This window comes from Pungitius pungitius, chromosome 12 (genome assembly GCF_949316345.1).
Source record: "Pungitius pungitius chromosome 12, fPunPun2.1, whole genome shotgun sequence".
Classification (NCBI taxonomy): domain Eukaryota; kingdom Metazoa; phylum Chordata; class Actinopteri; order Perciformes; family Gasterosteidae; genus Pungitius; species Pungitius pungitius.
This window is the reverse complement of record NC_084911.1, coordinates 11244076-11267724: the sequence shown is the minus strand read 5'-3', so window position 1 is coordinate 11267724 and position 23649 is coordinate 11244076. Positions and strand designations below refer to the sequence as shown.

Genomic DNA, 23649 nt, shown 5'->3' with positions numbered 1-23649 from the left:
TTTTGCCAGTTCTATGAGCACCTCTCGTTTACAGACAGAACTGCCTGTGCAAAATACTTGAGCATATTTCCACATGTATGAGATGGCTAATTTGAGGTGGCAGGATGCCAAGGCAGTAGCCTCGGGATGACTTGACACTGCTGTAAAGCAGGACGCCTGCCCTGACCACTTCCTCCCCATATGGCAGGGATTCATCTCAGGGGTGCTCTCAAATAAAGAGGCAAGATTTAGTATATCATTATCACCTTATGCCTGCACTATTAAGCAGCTGAGAGGAGCAGTTTCACACTGTTTATGGTGGCTTCATACTGCCCCCTTCTGCATTCCTAAGGTGGTGCACCGAGGAAGAGTTCCTGTGCAACATTTATCTCACTCTACTCCCTTATTTCATTTAATTTAAATCTAAAAATTCAAATTGATTTTTCAAAGAGAGACCAGAAAAGGTCACACACATTCAGATGATGTCTTACTCAGCTAAACTGTAAGATCGTAGCACTTAAATTGTACTTATAATGGCACTTTTTTATAACACGTTTTGAAACTGCTTATTTGATGAAAATTGTACTTTCTTGTTACTTGTTCTTCTGAGTTTGTATCTCTATGTGGAAATGCACTTATTGTAAGTCGCTTTCGATAAAAGAGTCAGCTAAATGACATGTAATGTAATGTAAAATGAACCATCCCTGAGGGAAAGGACATCAGAAGATGTTCCCTGCAATGTTCTGTCCACCACGTGTTGTTAACGCCGCCTCTCTCTCCGTTGCTCTCCGTCTCAGGGCCAGGCCGACCTGCTGAAGCACGCCAAGAGCGAAGCGCTGGACACGCTGCGTCAGATCCACTGTGCAGCTCAGTCCTGTGGTCTCAGCAAGAACGGAGCATCTTCCCCACAGCTCCAGCACCATCCTCATCACCAGCCGCAGCTACAAGTCCAGATGCAGCAACAGCCTCAGGCCGAAACACACCCGCACCTGTCCCAAACCCAGACAGCACCTCAGGCCTATCTCCACCTGCTCGCTCAGCAACACCCCCATCCACCAGTTCCGGTCCTTCAAACTGTTTCTAAACCCCCGGCCTATACTCAACCCCCGGCCCTGACCCAGCTCCAGTTTCAGTTCCAGAGCCAGCAGCAGAGGGCAGCGGGTCCTCTGGACGGCAACCCCGAGAAAGGGATGGTCAGCGACGGTACTGCCGGATCCTGCTGACCCGCAGCCTGTGCCCACAGAGAATCCTACCCAAAGAGAGACGGGGAGATGGAGATAGAGAAGGACCAGCAGAAGACCGGGGAGGAAAAGCAGGAGGCCAGTAACGCCAGCGAATTGGAGGAATTGGCTGAGAGGATTAAAGAGATGATGATGATGAGGAAGCCCCGCCGCGTTAGAAGCGAGACACAAGTCTGAGGCGCGGTTTTGAGTTGGCTGGAGGAGAAAAGAGACCCTAAACTTCCATCACGCTGAATGTGATGTAAATGTTAATAAGCGGGATGGAAGCTGGAAAGGCAACGTTTACCTTTCTCTGTCGTGCATTTTGAAGAGAGTATTAGATCTGAGCCAGGAAGTTTAGGTCTCTTCTGTCTTCTCTCATGGAAAAAGCAAAAAGGTTGACAGATGGTCGCAAACTCATGACGGTTTACTCGGCATAGGAATCTGTTAAGCAGTTGGATCAGTGAGATATCCCTGTCTCTCTCTGGGAAGTGCTAGTCACATGCCCCTCGATTGTGTACACTAGCTCTGTGGGTACAGGCTTTACCTCACGTTGGCATTTTCTGCCACAAATTTGCCTTTTTTATTTCCAGAATCCTCTGCATGTCTTTGACCTTTTAATTCTTTCATGCTCGCACTCTTCCATCTTAGACATGAAGCTAGACGCACACCCTCACTCCCTTTGGACGGAGAGGATTTTAATTTTGAGCGCACAGCGTAGAGCAGCTCGACTGTAGGCGTCGTACGTGTCTAACTCAGCACGAACCAGGAAGCTTTAGAGCCAAAATAGAAAATCAAACTGCAGCTTTGGCTGTGTTCAGTCACATTGATGCTCTTGTTTTTCAACGCTTGCTGGGGCCCCGATTTCCATCCAGCCCCACACGTCTCCAGTGTCATTCCAGAGGATTTAAGTTCTTCAGCATCCATGGACTCTCTCTACAGGGTCATCTTATCCCTCCCCCCCACCAAGGGGCTGTGTGTGTGTGTGTGTGCGTGTGTGTGCGTGTGTGTGTGTGTGTGTGTGTGTGTGTGTGTGTGTGTGTGGCGTTACGTGAATCAGTGTTTTGGTCCCCCGGGAGGAGCTGGCCCGCGTCAGATAGTGGCGGAGTTAACCGACGAATCAGAACTGGAATGTTTGACCCTACCTGTTGAGAGGTCAAAGGTCATGGTACTGCTGTGAATAAACACAAGTTAAAGTGAATATAGATGTAAAGTGTATGTAAAATGTACGAAGGGAACATATATTGATATAATAATTCTTCAGACAGATTCATGATTGATATTATAGTAATTGTTGTTAGTTCTATGGATATTCAGATTTTCTTTTTTTTTGTCTTTTTTGCATTACCTCCACTTATACAGTGATTTGACACCTGTTCAACTGTTGTGCGGATCAGGAGAACCAGTGCATGTGGGACCGGAACGAGGGATTACTGATGGGCGCTACAACACAGGGTCAATCAATCACCCAACATGTGTTTCACTGCCAAGTGAGTGTGGCTTCTGTAAGAGCTCCTTTAAGTGGCCCATTAAAACTGGCTTCATTGTTTATCCCGTCTCCTCTTGTTCATTTCTCTTTAACGACTTTCAAATAGGAATACATGCAAATGTGATTTATAAGGATGTTAATTATTCCCTTACTTAGGTAATGAATCCCTGTGTGGCTGCACTGATGCTGAAAATGAGGCAGCAGAGGATTGAGTATTCAAGCTGACATCAGTAGCGCTTTAGAGCATTTTCAAATCCGCTTTCACGGTTTATCCAAAGCAATCAATAACACTTTCGGAAGCCGTTATTGATCAAATGATGTACTCTTTTTTTCTCCTAATGTAAAAATCTTACCTTCAAAAGAAACAAGTAGGAAGCAGTTTATTTCATCACATATTTGTTTTGTGTATTGAAAGCAATGCTTCCTGTTGTCCATAAGACGGCAACAGATATTAGGTAAGTGGCAACAGATAATAGGTAAGTGGGGAAGTGAGAATGATAACAACCTGACAATCGATCATTTCTGTCAATTGATTTCGTCGTCCTGTCACGTGTACTTATGAGTGCGTCGGTATTCTACAGTCTATAAAGCATCATTTGGAGGTGCCTGAAATAATCCGATTGAGGTTTTTTAGCTATGGGCTCATAGCGTCATCAACACTGTTCACCCCACTAGTAATACTTCAGTGAAGGAGCAAGCCAGAACTACTCTGGATGTGTGAGTATGGCACCTTTTGTTCGAGAGAATAAAGCCCATAGAACCTAATTAGCATGCCTTTTCAATGAGCCTGTCATTAGCGCTGAGAAAGGGCGTCTGGGAGCTTTCTATGTTTATATTTTGGAACTTGTAGGACACATTAGCTAATTGACCTTCATCCCAAACTTGTAGTCATAATTATATGTTTTCACAAACCCTTGGTATGTGGCCACACAGAAATGCCTGTAGTTCATGAAAAGTAGTGCCGTGGAGACGACCTGCCACAGGAGACTAATTAATTGTGGTCGGACAAATGACGTCCATCGACGTGGGCACCACAGAGAAATATAAAAGACAATTCGTCCCCTGGGGAGATGAGAAGATCAGATGACTCTCTTTCACACAAGCCAGAAGATGCCGTGGTTCCCCATCAACTTCCACAAAGCCTCCGGGATGGACACCTCTAACAGGGTAATACGTCTACTCAATTTTACCTATAGATTACTATGGGATTTTGTTTGACATCAAAAATTCAAAATATTTAAAGTTTTTAATCTTTCTCCTTGCCTTTATTTTCATATCCTTACCAAGACTTAAGCAGACTTAAGAATCTTGCTATATATTTGTTTTATTAGATGTTATTCAATTATTAATTTGTCTTTGTGTGATAAAACCACCAAAAATTTTATTTTCCTAAAATAAGATTTTGTTTTGATCATGTCAATGGTATATTGACACCAGAGTATTTGAGTTGCAGTGACTGCAGGGCGTCTTGTTCGGCAACAAGTTTATTTCCTTTTTTGAGTAATCAGGCATGCAGTAATGTGGTTAGAGTTATCATTTCACTTATTATATTATGATTTGTATATTTTATTTTTTGTTTGTGCTTTGAATCGATCTTTTAAAAAAAATAATAAGGCCAGTCTTTATGGTCCTAAAAACTTAACATATTTCTCTCAGATTTAGTCAAATTGTTTCGGCGTGACAATGGTCATGTAATGAATAGGGTTGTGCCAGTATTGATATGAACATAACAAGCAAAACTACAGTGTGTTAGATTGATATGACTTTATTTATGTAATATCACCATGACTAGTGATTAAGAGAAATTGAAAGTTCAATGATTCAAACCCTCTTCTGAGATGGATATTTGTACAAAATACTAGGGGTTATTCCTTATTGGAGATTCTGTCATTCCTGATCAGCATACATACATTTGTCAATGAATCCATCAGAATTATCTTTTCACGCTGACAGATCATGTTCATCTATTCATGTCAACTAAAACACTAATTGTAGCACTTAAATTGTACTTATAATGGCTCTTTTCAAAAACAAGTTGTAAAACGGCTTATTTGATGAAATTGCACTTTGTGTTTCTTGTTTTTCTCTGTTTCTATCTCTACGGTTGAAATGCACGTTGCGTCAGCTAAATGACATGTAATGTAAGTTTATATTTTTTTTGGGTGCAAACTAATTTTCTTTTTACCCAGCAGAAGGTCCTGGCACTGGCCTTGATGTTGCTGCTGTCGCATGTGGCCTGTGATGCTCACAGCCTGTCTCAATGCTGCAAACAACCGGCTCGCTCCTGTCGCTTGTCTGTGTTTCTGTGTCGCTCTGGGAGCAAAAACTTTGGTGGAGCACTCCAACGTGACGACGCCGCTGGCATCCTCACTTTGGGGAAACGAAATGACGACGAGCATAACCTGCAGAGCCGACTCAACCAGCTCCTCCAAGGCTCCAGGAATCAGGCAGCCGGGATCCTGACTATGGGGAAGAGGATTGCCGAGAGGGCCGGGGAGCAGTACATGGCCTGGTTGGCTCAGTCAGGATCAACCATCACAACGCCACTACCTGATATAAGCTAAATGCCTCATCATATAAGTCGCCTATGAGACTGTTGAACTCCAGGTAGAAAAATCCCACCTCTTTGGGGAGTGTCATTATACCGCATGTATATTTTCTGCTTATGAAAAACCTTGTGATTTTCTTTAAACTGCACTTTTTCGTATGTGATGTGAGCGCGCTGGGCTATTGGATGACGTTAAGAAGATGTGTCAAATTGTACATATATGGAAAGATGGCTGTCGGGTGTAATAAAAAAGGCTGACACTGTGTCTTTAAAAACAAAGTTGCTTCAATTCGGTGATCTAACAATAAAATGCATTATTGATTTGTGTAATGTTGCATTAACTAGAAAATAATTATGTTGTGTAGGGCTGTCAAACGATTACATATTTTAATCAATTAATCAGAATTTTCAGTGGATTAATCAGGATTAATCACTATTTGCAATTACTTTCATTCTGAAATGCATGCCAAAGATAAATAACAGGACACAGATACATAATTATCATCCTTATTATTATTAGCATTATTATTTTTTACATACATACACATTGATATTTTACTTGGTTTAATTCATTCCAGAAACTAATCAAATCAATGTTATTTGATAAGTTACAGACTGATTTACCTGCATGGCTCTAGAAGAGTCTCCAGCCTCTGCAGTTTATCTGCGGTCGGCAAAACGAGTTTGTGCTCCTGATGGTCCAGGGCTGCGAGGACGGCCTCTTTATTTCTGCTCACGCGCTTGACCATTTCCAGCGTCGAATTCCAACGTGTTGGAACATCCTGGATCAGTGGCTCTTGCTTCTTTCCCAGGCTGACGTGTTGCGCTTGAAGCTCCGCAGCATTTGCTGAGCTTAAAATGACCGACAACTTTGCGAGCCTTGGCCAAAGCGTTTACAAAGCCGCTGTCAGCAAGACTCACAGTGACACTCCTCTGCACCATGTGAGCAACACAGTTAATGTGTTCCTCAGTTTTTCATATAGTCAGCGCAAAAGACTTCAGTTCCCACGTGTCACTGATGAAATGTGCAGTTACTCCGAGGTAATTGTTGTTACTCACTGATGTCCAATGGTCTCCTGTCAGGGCGATATGATTTACTTGAGCCAAGACCACTTTCCTTTTTTCTCTTTAGTTTTCATGGAGCTCGTGGATTTTCTTCAAAACTGTGGCTCTTGGCGGTGGCTTATAGGATGAGTCTTGAGACGCCACTTGCAAAACATCAAGGAAACCTGAGTCTTCTACAATGCTAATGGGTCTGCAATCCTTTGCGATCCATTTTGCTATTGTGTTGGTCAAATGATCTGAGGTTGATTTTGTTAATGGCCTGCGAAGCTTCAGCATGGACTGGCGCAAACGACTTGCTGAACCTCAGGGCCTGACATATGCCTGCAGGTGGCAGTAATGTGTTGTATAAGATGAAGTGCATTCCCTAAAGGAAAAGGTACTTTCCTGACCTGAATAATTTGTCACACTGCGCATGCGTGAAATGACGTAATTAAGAACAGACAACCAATTAACGTTGTTAACGCGCTATTTTTGACAGCCCTAATATTTACATGACTTTTTTGATTCAGTACAGCTTAGAAGCCCATATTATTCCCAGTGTACACAAGATGGTGCTGATACGATAAAAAGTGAGAGGGGGTATTGCTCCAGATCAGGCCTATTGCATGATCTCTCAAGATGTAAAATAGTTTACCATTACTGCTGTTTGCCTGGATCTGTGAGTGGTTCTCTTTGGCACAAATCTAGCACCATTTTGTCTGAATGTTTTTGTTTTTTTTGCATGACTCCAAGGCTTCAACACTGCACCTTTCAATGCAGGAACATTGCAACAAATATCATCATTCATACTGCAGGTATTCCTCAAAAAGCTTTTCCTCTCTCCATGAAACTATTCATAGAAATACCTTTATCCAATCTATAAAATTGAAGTTTGTACTATTCTTAATTTCCCACAAGAAAAATGATGCCTCTGTTTTAAAATCTGCCTTTAAATATTAAAAATATTGAATATAATCAGACTTCTTTTCACCTTTTGCTTTTTTGCTGAGATCCAAAGCTCTGAGTTGAATGCATTTTTCATCGGAAGGGGCTTCATGATGCGGAAACACAACTTCTACTACACCTTATTGATGTAGGAGCATAATAGAGAATGATTCACGAGCTGCTGAAGAAATGCTTTTCAGCTGAGCTCGCTGTGAAGTAAAATATGAGGTTATTGCTTAGTGACTTAATTGTTAGTCTTTGGCTAATCAATATAACACATATAATACAAATACAGTATGCACACATTTCAAGTGGACTGCTCCTCAGAAAGAGTTAAAGCATAATCTACTGATAACGGCTTTTAAAATGAGACAGAAAAGACTCAGTGGTACTTCATGGCTAAGTGTAGAGACTTGAATAGCCTATGCATTAATGAAATGTCAGGTCCTAGCGGGTGTGTGATTGTGCGAAACAGCGTTGCACTCCACAGGAAAGCTGGAGGACAGCAGTAATTAGTATGATGCAAAGAACCAGCACATCTTTTGAAATGCCATCCGTGTGTCTGTGTGTCTGTGTGTCTGTGTGTGTGTGTGTGTGTGTGTGTGTGTGTGTGTGTGTGTGTGTGTGTGTGTGTGTGTGTGTGTGTGTACTTGTGGGCTTAAACTCTCCGTATTCCAGCGACTGTGTGTGAGGGGGTTGTGTACGTATAGGTAGTAAAGGGAACGTGAAGTAAATATGATGATACAAGCAGCATGCTGCTGACTGACATCCTGCACAGCAGCAGGTGGATTGTTGTGTCATCGACAGTGAATCATCATGGAGTGCTGCTCCTTATTAAACCTGACCCCTGATCACCACATGTCCACAGGATATATACTGTATATATATATATATATATATATATATATATATATATATATATATATATATATATATATATACACACTCCTTCTATTCGGCAGATTGATGATTTGAAGCGAGCCCCCCCCCCACACCGAGGAACAGAACAGCATCTGGTAAGTGATAACAACTTCTCTGGGGAGGCTTAAGTACATGTAGGAGTACACAGGTTTTGCAGGAACAAGAGAGAGTCGGCAAAAGAGGGAACTAATAAATTCATAGTGTGTGTAAAAGGGGATGGCTCACGGTTTTGTATAAGAGAGAGAGAGAGAGAGAGAGAGAGGGTGGGGAGGGGGGGGGGGATAGACAGGGGACTCGGAGAAGGCAGGAACCATGGTGAGTGTTGCACTGACTGAAGAGAAGCTGAGGCTGCTGTGGAAGGAAGCAGGACTGAAACCCGAATAAGAAAGTGAGAGTTGAGTGTTAGGGGATCACAGCACTTGCACAACCTGCAGAAGCCCAGTAGTTTCATCTTGACAACGCAGAATATAAACACTATCAGCACACTGTGGTAGAGTCAGAAGCAAGCCCAAGGAGAGGCACCAGGGATTTCCTTCAAGTCCGTCCTTGGGGAATGTTGACGAGCTCCTGGAAACCGCTGGCTGAGCCTTCTCCTCATCTAGCACAAGATGCCTGTGATGAAGGGCCTCCTTGCTCCACAGAACACCTTCTTGGACACCATTGCAAACCACTTTGATGGCACTCGTAAGTAGATCTCATGGGAAGATATCTCTCAATAATATTCAACAGTTGTCTCTGCAAAACCTTGTGTTAGTACAAATGCTTCCTGACTTAAAGTTACTAGTGCACGAACCAATCAATGTAATTTGTGGGACAATTTGGGTTCGGGCGTCACCAATGTTCACATACTAAATCCAGTGTGTTTCAAAGCCTTTTCCTCAAGAAATACACAGAAACACAGACTAATTAAAATGATGACACCAGCAAATAGATTCCTCTCAGTTAAGATGCTGTAACTCTTCCAGTTAAGCTTTTAGGAGTTTAGCCGCTGGCATTGTTGTAACCTAGTTACGGATTTGGACTGGCACTGAAAAACGCTGCTGTCAACCAATGTATCGGTAGTGAGATTCAATTATGGAACTGTAAGTGGTGACAGTAGGGTTCGGGTTATGGACAGTAAACCATGGCTGCAAATGGAGACAGACAGTACATTCTAGAATGACGTAGTTGAACAACCACTTACTGAGCTGCTATTTAGGATATTTCCTCATACACACATTTTTCAGGAAAGATTATTTTTTTTAAAGCCAAAACAAAATGTTAAATGAACCCTTAAACTTCATTACTACATCAGTAGAGCACCTGCTTGTCATTTGAAGCAATCGTATATATATATCAAATATCCTAGTAATGTCTGCAGTAGCAGGAGAGACTCAGGTAAATTAAAGGTCCATTCAAATAAGGTAAGGGAGATCAATGTTTGGGTGAAAAATGTTGCTAAAAGAAAAGACCAGAACCAGAACCATGCATGCCTGTTGCAGCACATTGTCACTCATTTCAAAATGAATGTGATTCTGCCAGTAAGAAATAAAATAAGACAAGTATAATGAAAGAAACATTAGAAGCTATTATTACAAACATATACAAAATGCTGAAACTGAAAGCGTAATTATATATTAAACTCTACCACAATACATTTTAGAACTGAGAAGCTTCACTTACAAAAAGTCTGGTTTATGAAAAACTTAACTTGAAAGAAATTTCAATACCACCACAAATGTAAATGACATTAACTGAGATACCTAGAAATTAGTTCTAGTCCTGTATTGTCACTCAGACAGCAACATTAATTCCCTGCCTTAAAATGTTTACTCTACATTGCTTTTCTGTGCAGACCTTAAAAATGTTACTGTTATTTTCAAGCAAATGATGTCCGCCTACTGTTCATTTGTAAATAAATGTCCTTTTCAGAACACCATGAAAGGTGTGACAGAGTGTGTATGGGTTGGACTGTTCATGTCCTTTGCAGCGTAACAAATTCAGTGCGATGGCACAACCGCTGTCACGCGTCCAAACATCTTTCATCCGTTGTCTAGCCCTTGTTATCTGTACAAAATGAACACACACACACACACACACACGCACACACACACACACACACACACACGCACAAAACGCGGTCCACAGTGCTGAGGAGATTGTCTGAATCCCAGCCACAATGCCTCTGTATCAGATGTGCAAAGGGGGCGGTTTAAGTAGCTCAGTGGGTGATGAAAGGGCAAAAGATGACAAAGGATGGCTTCAGAACGGAGTGCGATTCAATGCGAAAAACTGCTTTCAATCAGTTTTGGTTTAAATGAAATTCTTTCTGTATGATGACATCTCTTTGAAGACAAGGGGGGGAACTATTTTAAGTTATATTTCTAAAGGCGGAGGAAATAATAGAAATATTGGCAGTGTGATGTGACTGTGCGTTTAGGCAAAGCTCAGAGGAATGGAGGTGCTATTCACATTGCTCTGGTATTAGGAAGGAAATTAATTACAAGGAATTATGTGCAGGCCCTGAGCCAATTAAAGAACTTAAATCATTTATTTAATCCACCTCCAAATATGTCAGATATTAAAATGGATGGCTTGGAATAAAACCTATGGTGTATCTTAATGTATCTTAAGAATATGATACAGCTAAATTGTTTCAGTGACATAATAGTGCAGTACGAGTCATAGAAAGCTGCGTTTACATTTTTTGTGATCCTCACTTTTCAGTCTCTTAATTGCCTGCAGTCAGTGTGGAAATGACAGCGTTCTCCTTCTCCAGGAAGAGCCGTCCTAGATGATTAGCAAATGACTGCACTTCAACTATAACTAAAAGAAGCAAAAGTATTAGCTGAATTACAAGTTGAATCAGAGATGTAATTAAACAAAAAAAGGATTTACTACGTGTTTTGCTTTTTTGATGGCTGTAAGTGTGAGCCATGCTGTTCTCTTGAATGACATGAAGCCATAGAAACGGGATGAGGGGCTGCAGTTTAACTTTGATTTGATGTCTTAATGAATCCTCACTCTTTGGATTGTGCTTTACGGATTATAAATAATATGATGAATATCAATCAGAAAGGTGCCAATGTTTATTGGCTCCATCTCTATTCTGGAGGGCACAGGGTCTTTGTAACCCCGTAAAAGCAAATTGCAGCATTACCATATGTTATTTTTTCTCGACGCAAGTCGCCATGGTAACATGAGTGTGGAAAGCTCATAAAGTCTTTTGTTATTTATTGTGAGACAAACTGCTTATCAGAATTTTATTTCCTATGGAACGAACAGTTAACACTTCTTTTTGGTTTAAAAAAGGGATCAGGTGAATCTACTATTGGTGTTTGTTTAAAACTGGCTGCTGTGATCTACAGGTGTTTAATGTTGTCTTTGCAGCTACATCATAACCAGTATTGTGTTTTCACAGCATAGTCCAACAAAGATGTTTGAGTTTGAATCAGCTTGCATTCAGAGAGCGACTGAACAAATAAAAAGAAAGAAAACACCATTCAATGGACTCGGTCCATCTGTCTAAATATGGAAAGGATATTCAGGTTCATACGCAGATGCATGGAAGCAGAAATGCACTAGTCAATGATTGGTTGCTAGATTCAGTTTTTGTTTCTCTAACAATGAACCCTGATGTGCATAACCCCATATTGCTTATTTCTACAAATCATTCTGTAGTTTTAATTGAGTGGATTCAATCAGCTTAACTACTTTTTTCATCAATAGCTTGTCAAGTAGTAGATTACTTACTTATACCTCCTGAATTCAGAGTTAAATTATCTCTACCCACGCGTCACAGCCCTTATATTGGATTAATGCGAATAAACTCTTTGGCATGCAACTATTCTGTGTTTTTTAGACATACAGAATCTTCCAGACTAAATTCCGGTTGTTTCATTATCATTTTCTTCTGCTTCACCACCTACACTCCCTGCCCTAAAATGACTTCTTGACTCAATGTTCCAGCAGTTAGCAACAATCCTTTTAGTTTTTTTCTTTTTCCAGTATTCTCTTTTGTGATTCATCGACTGCTTGTCCTCTCAACCATTAATTCTAATGCATAAATGCATTTTTTAAAGACAGATTTATTTTCTTTCTTGTCATGTACTGTTATGTAATAACTACATTTTTACATTTTAGTTGAAAAATCTCAGCGGAGATGTTGGGTGAATGTCATTTTTTTTTTTTCAAAATTAAAGGCACATTAAGGCTTTTTATATGTTCATCTGTACAGAAAGTTCTCTGTGAAAACTTCCTGCAGAATTGGATCGTTGCCTGGCAACTGGATGTTTAAAGACTACACGGATAAAAGCCCTGCATAAAATCATACTTAAAAGTCCCAATGGTAAATTTCTGTTTCATTGGTTTTGGAAAGGTGTTGATTTTATTCAATTCAATTCAATTCATTTTATTTTGTATAGCCCAAAATCGCAAATTACAAATTTGCCTCAGAGGGCTTTACAGTCTGTACACATGCAACATCCTCTGTCCCGAAACCCTCACATCGGCACAGGAAAAACTCCCCAAAATATGAAAAAACCCTTCAATGGGGAAAAAAGGAAAAAAAAGAAACCTTAGGGAGAACGTCAGAGGAGGGATCCCTCTCCCGGGATGGACAGACTGCAATGGATGTCATGTGTACAGAATCAACACATGGCCTTTTCAGTGATAGACATTTTTCCTTTGTGTTATATAGCATACACTCATTGATTCAAACGAACAAAATTATTAAAATATAATTGCTTCCCCCAGTAAAGGAGTCCAAGTATCTCACGGTCCCATTCACTCGCACTGCTCTAGTATTCCTAGACCATGCTCCAGAGATACATCCGGCGTTCAGTAGCTGGATGCAGCCTCCTGAACTTCGCTTCACCTGCCGCCACGGCCTCAGATCAGCTTCATAAAACGGATGCATGGATCTGTTAAAAGTTGGTGTGCATGTGTTTGTAAAATGCATTACATGACCAATGGCTGGATAAAACCATGCTCTGCATAATGATTAAGGGCCAAAGCCTCACTGAGGCACTAGTCCCCCATGGATCCAGCTGCAATCCTGCATAGACTGAATACACACAGCTAGCTTACTTCAAAGCCCTCTCTGATGTAGACTGTACTATATCAGGGCTCTCAGATGAAGGCACAAAGAATGACTCACAGACAGAAAAAAGTTGTTTATTACTGGTGCAAAAACAAATAAAACAAATCTGGGGAGAGGTATTTAGAGAAAGTGAGGAAGAAAGAAGAAGAAAATCCTACAAAGCACTTTCCTATAGAGCTGCAGTTTTGTGTGTCACCGCTGTGCAGTTAAAAAAACATGACAGATTACCTGCTGTTCAATCTGTTTGTTTTTTTTATTCCTAAAGGTCACATAGTTGCTTGACCTCCCATCTTTATATCCCTTGCAGACAGTAACTTCCTACTGGGCAACGCTCAGGGTCGTCATGGCTACCCCATCGTGTACTGCTCGGATGGGTTTTGTGAGCTGACCGGCTTCGTACGGACTGAAGTGATGCAGAAAACCTGCACATGCAGCTTCCTCCATGGAGCCGACACCAGTGAGAGAGTTATCCAACAGCTACACAAGGCTCTGGAGGGCCAACAGGAGTACCAGGGAGAAGTCTGCTTCTATAGGAAAAATGGTGAGGATTACATGCATGAACATACGTGCGTGTTTGGCCATGCACTCTGAAACACACACTTTTTTAAATCGTTTTCAAACCTGACCTTGTACTTTAAGAATTCGTGATCTTAACCCATATTCCTGGCCTTTCTTTTGTGAAAAATGATTAGAAATCATGTGACAATTTTAATGGGTAAGAGCTGTCATGTGGTATTGTTGGGAATTTTAAGTGCAATAACCTTTTTTAATATCCTTAGGAAATACATTTTGGTGCCTCTTGGATATTGTGGCAATTAAAAATGAAAAAGGGGAGGTGGTGCTGTTCCTCTTGTCCTTCAAAGACGTCAGTGAATCATATGGGAAAAGCCATCTCTTCAGCCAAGCAGACGGTAAAGCTTGGCGCCTCGTTTTCTTTTTTTTTATTTCATCCTTATGCAGTCAACTTCATTGAAACAATTTACAGATTGAATATGGCACTTACATTAACTCTTTGAGTGACTTGATTTTGTTCACAGGTTTGTCAGAGGCTCTTCCACCACGCAGAAAAAACAATCGTTCACACTTTTCCCAAGCTCGAGAGAGGGGGAGGACAATTCTGAACCACCTTACCAACCATTTCACCAAGAGGAGTAAGAGAAAACTATCAGATGTGAGTGCAAACCCCTGGATCATTAAGATCATTAAACACAAGATATAAATACAGTGTGAGTCCCAATACTTCAAAACAATACAATCAAGTTCTCTCTTCAAACCGCTGCCTCAAGCCTATGGTAATGAACATCTTACTAAGGTTAATTTCAAATGCATTTAAAATGTTATGGAGGTGACAATGAAGATTAATTATGATAGGCATGTGTACACCCTCAGTGCTCCATGCGGAGCTATTTAAGGCCAGTGCTAGCTGAGACGTCAGGGTAAGATGCGATCGAAAACACAATGATCAATGACACAGAGATCCATCCTGTGCCACCTCTCTTTCAGAGTGTATTTAAGAAACCGTCTCTACCCGAGTACAAGGTGGCAGCTGTGAAGAAGTCCCGTTTCATCCTGCTTCACTACAGCATCTCCAAGGCCTTGTGGGACTGGCTGATTCTACTGGCGACCTTCTACGTGGCTGTCGCTGTGCCTTATGACATCTGCTTCGTCAGTCATGATCAGGGCAGCGACTATCACTCACTTGTCAGCCGCAGCACCCTGGGCAGTGACATAGTGGTGGAAATGCTCTTCATACTTGGTATGAGGTTGTTTTTTTTGACGAAAGATGTCTTTGTGTGTCTGCAGTCACGCTGGTCAAGTCTTTCTCAAGATACGAGGCAGAGTGTAAATTTAGGCTATGGTTAAAAGCTTGTTCGACTGTGCTTTTTAAAATACCATCTCACGCCCTGATTGCATGCTGCACACCAGCTGACCCTGAACCAAATCCCGAAAACATGCCAACGTTCAGTTTGAATTCAGAACAACTGTATTTCTCAGTGCAGCTACAGTGGTTTCCGTAGCGATGGCCAACGAGTATACGACTACAGTTTCTACCTTTCCTCGCCCACTCACGATGTCTCTGTTGCCCCGGGTTACGGATCATAAATAGATTTCTCCCACTTCGCTTCATATTTCCTCCAAACAAAGTGTGATAGCACATCTGTCCTGAGACTCTGTGACTTCCAATCTGTCAACAAATTTGTCTTGGTACAAAATGAGCTCACATGGCATCACGTGCTGTCTCTTCTTTTAGTGAAAGTTTTCTCTATTATTATACTTGTGATAAACAAAAAACTACACCAACTTTCCTGGGAATGTGGGACATTAATTATGTCTTATGTGTGCTAGGAAATACTACTTAGTTCCTTTTAGACCTGCAATTTAATGAGCAAGAGTTTTAGATTTTTTCCTATTACTTGATTAAGTTGAATACACTGTGATCAGCTATATAAGTTATTGCAATATATTCTATTTTTATTTATGTTTAGTGAAGCCTTTTTTTGCTTCTCTCCTTGCCAGATATCATCCTGAATTTCCGTACCACCTATGTGAGTCAGTCAGGTCAGGTGGTGTACGACGCCCGCTCCATCTACCTCCATTACTGCACCACTTGGTTCTTCGTGGATCTGATTGCGGCGTTGCCGTTTGATCTTCTCTATGCTTTTAACATCACAGTGGTGAGTGCACCAACTCTAGGACCATAGTCCACAATGTTTTAATAGTGTGGTTCCCTCCGAGCAGTGAAGTGGAGATGATTATCTGTCTACATTCCACCACTTCACTGAGCATTGTCGTTTTTTGTGCTCGCCTTTGTTTTATCCTGCAGATAAACAGTAGTACTTCTCATGCATTAGTTTCACTTTGCTGCAGGCCTCAGCTGACTCACAAAGACATCCCTCGGTCAGACTTTGAACTAAATCTTAAACTTTTTTTTGGAATGTATTTTCATCTTCAATTTAAATTAGTTTAAAACTTTTTCAAATCCTATTTATGTGTGTCTTTTTATTTATTATTTCCTTCGTGTCTTTTCTTCAGGTCTTTCTGTCTAATCTTAAGATGTTACAGCAACTTTTTTTTAAATCCCAAATGCCCAAAATTCAAATTGTACTCCCTGAACTGAAAGGTGATGTAACTGGATGCAGTAAGAACAGTATATTGAATCGACTATGCCCCAGAGGCATGAACTAAAGTGTGTATTTTAACCCTAAATACCAAACTCACGTTTAAAGAAGTCATACAATAAAGGAAAGTGATACAAAATGATCCAGTTGACATGTTTTGCTCTGTCTCTCTTCACTCAGACCTCTCTGGTGCACTTGTTGAAGACGTTTCGTCTGCTGCGTCTGCTGCGCCTCTTACAGAAACTGGATCGCTACTCCCAGTACAGCGCCGTGGTCCTGACCCTGCTCATGTCTGTGTTTGCTCTGCTGGCTCACTGGATGGCCTGTGTCTGGTACGTCATCGGACGCCAGGAAATAGAAAGCAGTGACCCCGTTACCTGGGACATAGGTGAGCACGTTGTGTGTGGTTGACTGCTCCAACGCCACTGAATCAAGAGTGTAATGTTCGCCTTTGCTCATTAAGCTTCCGCTGGGACCAAAGGGCCGGCACTGCACATCTCCAGTCATGCTTGAATGCCCTAACGCCTCAGCATCATTTCAACCTCTAGCTTGTCTCCTCCCAGCACTGAGGAAGTTTAGGTCACAGGCTAATTCCATTATGTCACCAGCGCAACGTTATATCATTTTCTTATATCACACATTTGATCACCCACCGAAGGAGAAAGGGTCACCCATTGAAGCCAACTCATTAGTTATGACGCCCCGGATTAATCTTACACAATCACGTTCTGAACTCTTCCGACAGGCTGGCTTCAGGAGTTGGGAAAGCGTCTTGACACCCCTTACATCAACCGCACCATGGGTGGCCCCTCCATCCCTAGCGCCTACATCGCCTCTCTCTACTTCACCCTCAGCAGCCTCACCAGTGTCGGTTTTGGCAACGTATGTGCCAATACAGACGCCGAGAAAATCTTCTCCATCTGCATCATGCTCATGGGTGGTGAGTTGACTTGTGATCGATGGAAATTCCCCTGGGATTATGAATAAGAGCAGTGAGAATATTCTAGTGTTGCACACCTCTCCCGCTTCCAGCACTGATGCACGCAGTGGTCTTCGGCAACGTGACAGCCATCATCCAGCGCATGTACTCGCGGCGCTCTCTCTACCACACCCGAATGAAAGATCTTAAGGACTTCACCCGTGTGCATCGGCTCCCTCAGCTGCTGAAGCAGAGGATGCTGGAATACTTTCAGGCCACTTGGTCTGTTAACAATGGCATCAACGCCAATGAGGTGAGGGAAGAAGCACCACTGAGTAACAATTTCCTGTGAGATCTTCAAACATTTTACCCCCTAATTAGATTTTTATCTATTAAAGTTACCGTAATTAACTTTTATGAGAGTCTCAAACTGATACTGATGCATCAATATGCATCAGCAGAAGGATTGGCTTTTTCTACAGTGTCATTCCCAATGCTTGTCAATTGATGTGTTCAAGTAAAACCAATCAAAATCTTAATAGATTTTCCCTCAGCTCAGATAGAGTCAGCTCCATTTCCCTCCCCTGCTGCTTGTGACCACGGGGCAAATCAACACAAAAAGAATAGTTCCCGGTTGTTGCTTTAAAGTGAGTAAACTGAACAATAAATGAATGTGTGAGCTGCAGAAAAAGTGCTTTTTTGTAGCTACAGGATTCTAGATTCAGAAAACTCATCATTTAATTAAAATTCTGATGTGTCTCATTCCATTAATTAAAATTCTGATGAGTCTCATTCCATTTCCTTTAGTAGACAACGCTTTGTTGCAAATAGAACTTCGGCAACGATGCCAGAAGCTATCTAGGAGAAGTTCCCTGTAATTATAGGAGTAGGAGTTGAAATAGAGAGAATACTCATTAACACCCTTAAAGCCACCATCTGTATATAATTAATTCACTGTGGAAGGTAACAGACAGAGTCACTGATTTCTGAGAACATGCTGGCTTTAACACTCGCTGTCTGTTTTTACCGAGCAGCTTGGCACGTCATGTGAGTGCATCAATACCGTAAACCACAATCTGTGCCCTTTTTCTGCTGCGAGTATTTTGCAGAAGTACTCGAATCCTTATTTATGCTGTGTCAAGTACCGTTATACCTTTTACCTTAAGGTACTTAAGGTAAAACATGTTTAATTCAAAATAGAAATCATTTAGGAGACTCCATTTTGGAGATGTACTTAGTGATGAGTCACCACATGCCTTTTACAGTCCCTACAGCCTTTAAACTAAAATACATTTGTGTTCACCGTGCATGTTGCAAAGAGCAACCCAAGCTGGCCTTGAGATGAAATCATACAGTTGACCAACTAGAACTATGAGCCTAAAGTAGTAGTAGTCTGGGGGAAGCTACTGTTCCGTCCTACATCCTGTCTACAAAATATGTCTTCCGGACATCTTTTCAGTTGTTTTAAACTCAAAAGTGAAGTGATCACTTAGAGGGATGGTGGTATTTCGTAAGTCCTGAATAATGTAGCTCATTAAAAATGTTCCCACTTTCTTAGCTGCTGCATGACTTCCCGGATGAACTGCGAGCTGACATCGCCATGCACCTGAACAAAGACATACTGCAGCTGCCCGTGTTCGAGCGAGCCAGCAGGGGGTGTCTTCGCTCCCTCTCCCTGCACATCAAGACCTCTTTCTGTGCACCAGGGGAATACCTCATACGCCAAGGAGATGCGCTACAAGCCAATTATTTTGTCTGCTCTGGCTCTTTGGAGGTCCTGAAAGACGGCATGGTCCTGGCCATCCTGGGTCAGTGTTCAACTGCTAAAAAAACCTCTTCTCTTACTAGTTCTGCACCTTTCAGATTGTTTCAATTGACGATCCCTACAGGCAAAGGCGACCTGATTGGGGCCGATCTGCCGGAAAACGACCAAGTGATCAAGACCAATGCAGACGTGAAGGCGCTGACCTACTGTGACTTGCAATACATCAGCGTGAGGGCTTTGAGGGAGGTCCTCAGGCTGTACCCGGAGTACGGCGGCCGGTTCAGCTCTGACATCCATCACAACCTCACCTACAATCTAAGAGAGGACACTGGATCCAACGTAAGGCCTTTGTTATGTAAAGAGAATATGCAGAAACAGATTTAGTGTAAAAATGTTTCATTTCTTTGCTCCTGCTCATTAAAAGCAACGTGAATACTTTGCCACCAAATCTGCAATGTTTGTGTAATACCTTGTTAATTTTGGCTTGAATATCTGTAGGGAGTAACAAAGTTTCCATGGTCTTCCCGGCTCCCTCAGGTATGTGTGCCTTACCGAGGTAATTACTTATTACCGGCCTTCATCTGCTTGTTAAATCTGGCAATCAGTTACAGATACGTACACACAATCTGTGTTTACATCATACAGATGAACATAACGTATAGTAATTACATACATACAGTAGCTGAGATGAAGATGGTTTTGCGCTGCCTATGGGCTACAACACCAATTAAGTAGTCAAGAGATTAAACCAAAGCTAAAATTAAGTGTGGAAGGTCGGAAAAAGGATTCTGCAACAGGAGTCTAAAATTATCCTGTGTGACACAGTGATAATTAATAAAACAACACTTTTGAATGAATAAGAGGCAAAGAAGGCTTTGCTGCATTTGTCAATTGCAAATTGTGTGCACACAATTTATTCCTCATTGTATTACCTTCAAAAGAGAGAAACTTAAATAAAAAACAACAATATATGGCAATGCGGGGCTGGAGCTTGTTGGTGGTATATTTTTGGTTTCTCACGTGTTGCGGAGGAGAAGGCTTCTTTTAGAATTTGGTTCCGTACATGAAATGGAGTGCTGCTATATTGTGTGTGTAATCCCTAATGTGCCCTGATGGGTGTATCGTTAAAGCAAAACCTCACCACAAATGACCCGTTGTCTCCTCAGGTCCGTGCTTCTGTGGACCCTAAACTACCGTATATCGTCGAGGCAGATGAACAATGCCACGGTGGCGAGGACGCGAGGCAGCCTCAGCAGAGGAGCGTGCCTCTGTTACAGGGACCAGGCGGCCCTGTGAACCCGCCCTGCCTCAGCACCCTGTTGGGGGAGGAGCTGCGCCACATCAGCGCCCTCCGCATCTGTCGGTCGCCTGTTCAGGGGGGCGGCGGGGGCCAGAGCCCCTCCCCTCAGCCGTTCACCCATCAGTCTCCTTTGCACAGTCTCACCGGCTCTCACCGAGACCTGAGCCGCCGGCCTGCCAATCTGCTAATGCCATCCTTGTCTTGTGTTAGTCCGTTGGACCTTAGCCCCAGGTAACAGTTCATCCTGCTTTACCATCCAGAGCAACATCCAGTAATCAGTTTGCATTCTTAAAATTGACGTGCCACTGATTTGTGTCTCTGCTAGGGTCGTGGATGGAATTGAGGACAATGGTCACTCGTTTCAATTTAATGTAGAGAACAGTGAGACAAAGGCGAAAGTAACAGGTGAAGTCTCTCGGGCTGCACAGTGGGTGACATTGGAAATACACGAGATTGCAGCAGCAAAACTGTTGAATTCTTTAACTCTGAATTATGTGTAGTCGAATTTAGGGAAATGTCAGATTTGAACAGTTTTTGAGTTGTATTTCTACATTCAAGGAGGAGGAGCTGTATTATGAAGCTGTTTCTCATCCAATTTCAGATCCGTTCCATGTGAGCGCAAACTTGCTTCTGGAGACAGAGGAAGTGAGACAGAATATCAGCAAATTGAACAAAGAGGTGCGCTATAATATTAGAAAATGGATAATGCAAACCTTATCGATGGATTCATTTATTTTAATATACTGTAAAATATTTTAACATCTATTTTTTCATTGTTTTTTGTTCATTTAGTAGTTACATAAAATGCTTTATTGACAGAACAACAACGAATAGAGATTTTTTTTTGTCCCAGGTGAGCAACTTGAACCAAGAACTATCCAACCTGACCAAAGAGCTCCATGACATAATGCACTTCCTTCAGTCTCATACGGCGCTGCTCCAAACCCCTCCTGTGTCCTCGTACTCCTGTGGCATACAGATGGCTCCCAGTCCTAGTGTGACTGCTTCCCGCAACTGGCAGCCCCATGTCCCTTTAAATATTACCACGGGTCTGCACCTCCATCATGAAGCAATCAGCCACCCTGCCAGAAATGTGTGGGGCTGCAGTGGGATGCCCGCCCAGGGCAGAAGTCCCACCTTGCTGCACTCTTCAAGCCCTGCATCATCCTGTTTACACCTGTGCTGCTCTGAGAGAGAAGCGGCCACGGCCCACAGGTTCCAGAGCCAGTGCGGCCCCTTTCAAACCTCAAGAACAGCTTCAAACTCTCCCTACATGACCCGCTCGCACGCCCGGGGAGATGAATCCCTCCTCGGCCTCAGCTCTGCATTTAGCAGCATCCCTTGTCTGGCCCCACATGTGCCCTACAATGCCTCCATCCCCACAATGAGCAACTCTCACCCTCTGTGCTCTCCAGTTCATTCTGGCCACTCTTATCCGCCGCTGAGTGTTCAAACCCACTCTGATCCGACACATGATCAGACCAGCTCCCAGACACCTATCCATTCCTCCATCATTTACTCTGGCCAGCCGCAGTATCACACTGCCTTCAGCCCCCTCATGGCTTCAGCGCACCACACTTCAACATGCATAGGACACAACCAGAGCCAACGGGGGTCTATCAATGCCCCCAGGCCAAATGGCCCCGTAGGGTCCAGTCCTATCCACACACAGGACCTTGCTCGTTCGCTGCTGGGCCAGGTGACGGACAGGGACTGTAGAGCTTCACTGTGGACAGAAAGTCAGGAATCTGAAGACATTGGCAGTACTACTCCAACTGTGGAAGTTCAATCACCCCGCTCGGATGTGGAGGGAACGCAGAGCCCGCAGTGATGACCTCAGTATCTTGTTGTGATATTGTAAGAGTTAATGCACAATGGGCCGGTCATTATTGTGAAATAAACCGCGTCAGGCAGTAAGTCAGTTAGGGCACCAAAAGCGAGCGTACTGTATATTAACCTATACTTGTTACACATGTACTGCAGAAATCATCATCATCATTTCAAACAACAGATAATTTAGAAGTAATTTTATTGCTGGTAAAAAAATAGTCCTTTGTGTGCACGGAGATCAGAGATGTGTCCATAGCAACAATCTATTATCCCATGCAGCGATGTATATGCTAACAAACATATTATATGGATCCCTAACTGATCAATCAAATATGCTATTCAACAAAGCCGTGTGTTAATCTAGGATAATGATGACTTAATTGTACCCTGAAAATGGCAATCTGAGAGATTTTCATTTAAATTAAGTCACTATCCATCACTGAATAAAGTAACACATTGGTAATTGAGCCACTAATGACGTATTTCAATTTCCAGGTGTATTGGGTGTCCACGGTGACATTCCTGGTAAAAATGCTGTATTGCAGTTTTTCTCAACACAAAATTCTCACAGTTCTATGAACTTGAAGCTCATTTATCGACAAAGACTCCAAACTCAAAGCAGAATTTCCTATTTTTTACACAGATTACTCAGACTTTTAATGTAAAGTTTCCTTTGAGTAAAACTACATGAAAAAATGTGAAAAAGACTTACTGCAACAACAGAATAAAACTTATTGTAATTGATTTTTTTGTTTTATATATGACAATGTCTACCAAGAGGTCAACTACTCTCTTGCTCTCTCTAACATTCAACACAGGATTATATGGGTATTTGCAAAGCAAGTTATCATGTACACTGAAAAGTATCCACAGAAAAGAGATTTTCTGAATACATTTTTGCTGATTTTATCACAGCAATTACACCCATTCCGTGTAGATGTACTGAGCAACTGCACAGTGCACAGCGCCACTCAGTGGTGCGTGGTTACAACTACAAAGGGCTGACACTTCATTATGGACAGTACAGAATATGAGATTGGATTCTCAAGAATGATTTAAAAATCTAAGATATAGGAATATAAAGGAATATTTAGCATTGTATATTTGCGAGAGAGCACTCAAATAGCACTGATTAGTTCCAAGTTAAAATACTTTTACTGGTAACATGATTTAAAAAATGATAATTAATTAATGAATGTAAGGAATAAATAGTTTGTTTTGCGTTTGGGGTCGCAGTGGATCGACAGGGGGTTCGTGGCTTCATAACTAAAATAAGGAAAATGAGGACTTGACGTGTTGTCTTTGAATCAACTTCAATTTGAATAATAATAGTAAATTCACTTGAAAATATGTTTACAAAATGTAAAAAAAACCCTGTAGTTTCATAAATATGTTTATAGTTTATACATTATGATGCAATTATTTCAAAACAAAGAAAGAACCTGTTCCTTTTTTTGTTCAAACTCTTAATTCACTAAAACCTTCCCAGT

General features: G+C 41.9%; 3 protein-coding genes across 3 annotated transcripts in view; all 3 read left to right on the top strand.

Moving 5' to 3' along the window:
• LOC119220165 (uncharacterized) overlaps window positions 1-2750 on the top strand; it is an 81690-nt gene extending 78940 nt beyond the window's left edge. The window contains 1 exon segment of the mRNA XM_062566210.1: window positions 777-2750. Within this exon segment, the coding sequence (XP_062422194.1) occupies window positions 777-1202 (426 nt within the window). The 3' untranslated portion in view covers window positions 1203-2750.
• Window positions 2751-3771: 1021 nt separating this feature from the next.
• hcrt (hypocretin (orexin) neuropeptide precursor) lies at window positions 3772-5472 on the top strand. Its single transcript, XM_037476719.1, has 2 exons — window positions 3772-3855; window positions 4881-5472. The coding sequence occupies exons 1-2, from the start codon at window positions 3772-3774 to the stop codon at window positions 5250-5252; spliced, it is 456 nt and encodes a 151-aa protein (XP_037332616.1). The 3' UTR covers window positions 5253-5472.
• Window positions 5473-8440: 2968 nt separating this feature from the next.
• Window positions 8441-22630, top strand: kcnh4a (potassium voltage-gated channel, subfamily H (eag-related), member 4a). The gene is made up of 16 exons (XM_037477516.2): window positions 8441-8830; window positions 13534-13767; window positions 14006-14137; window positions 14264-14397; window positions 14730-14982; window positions 15744-15901; window positions 16526-16733; window positions 17091-17285; window positions 17378-17577; window positions 18823-19072; window positions 19154-19368; window positions 19528-19566; window positions 20196-20560; window positions 20655-20734; window positions 20931-21007; window positions 21183-22630. Exons 1-16 carry the CDS (start codon window positions 8755-8757, stop codon window positions 22158-22160), a joined length of 3594 nt encoding a protein of 1197 aa, XP_037333413.2. The 5' UTR covers window positions 8441-8754; the 3' UTR covers window positions 22161-22630.
• Window positions 22631-23649: the final 1019 nt, after the last annotated feature.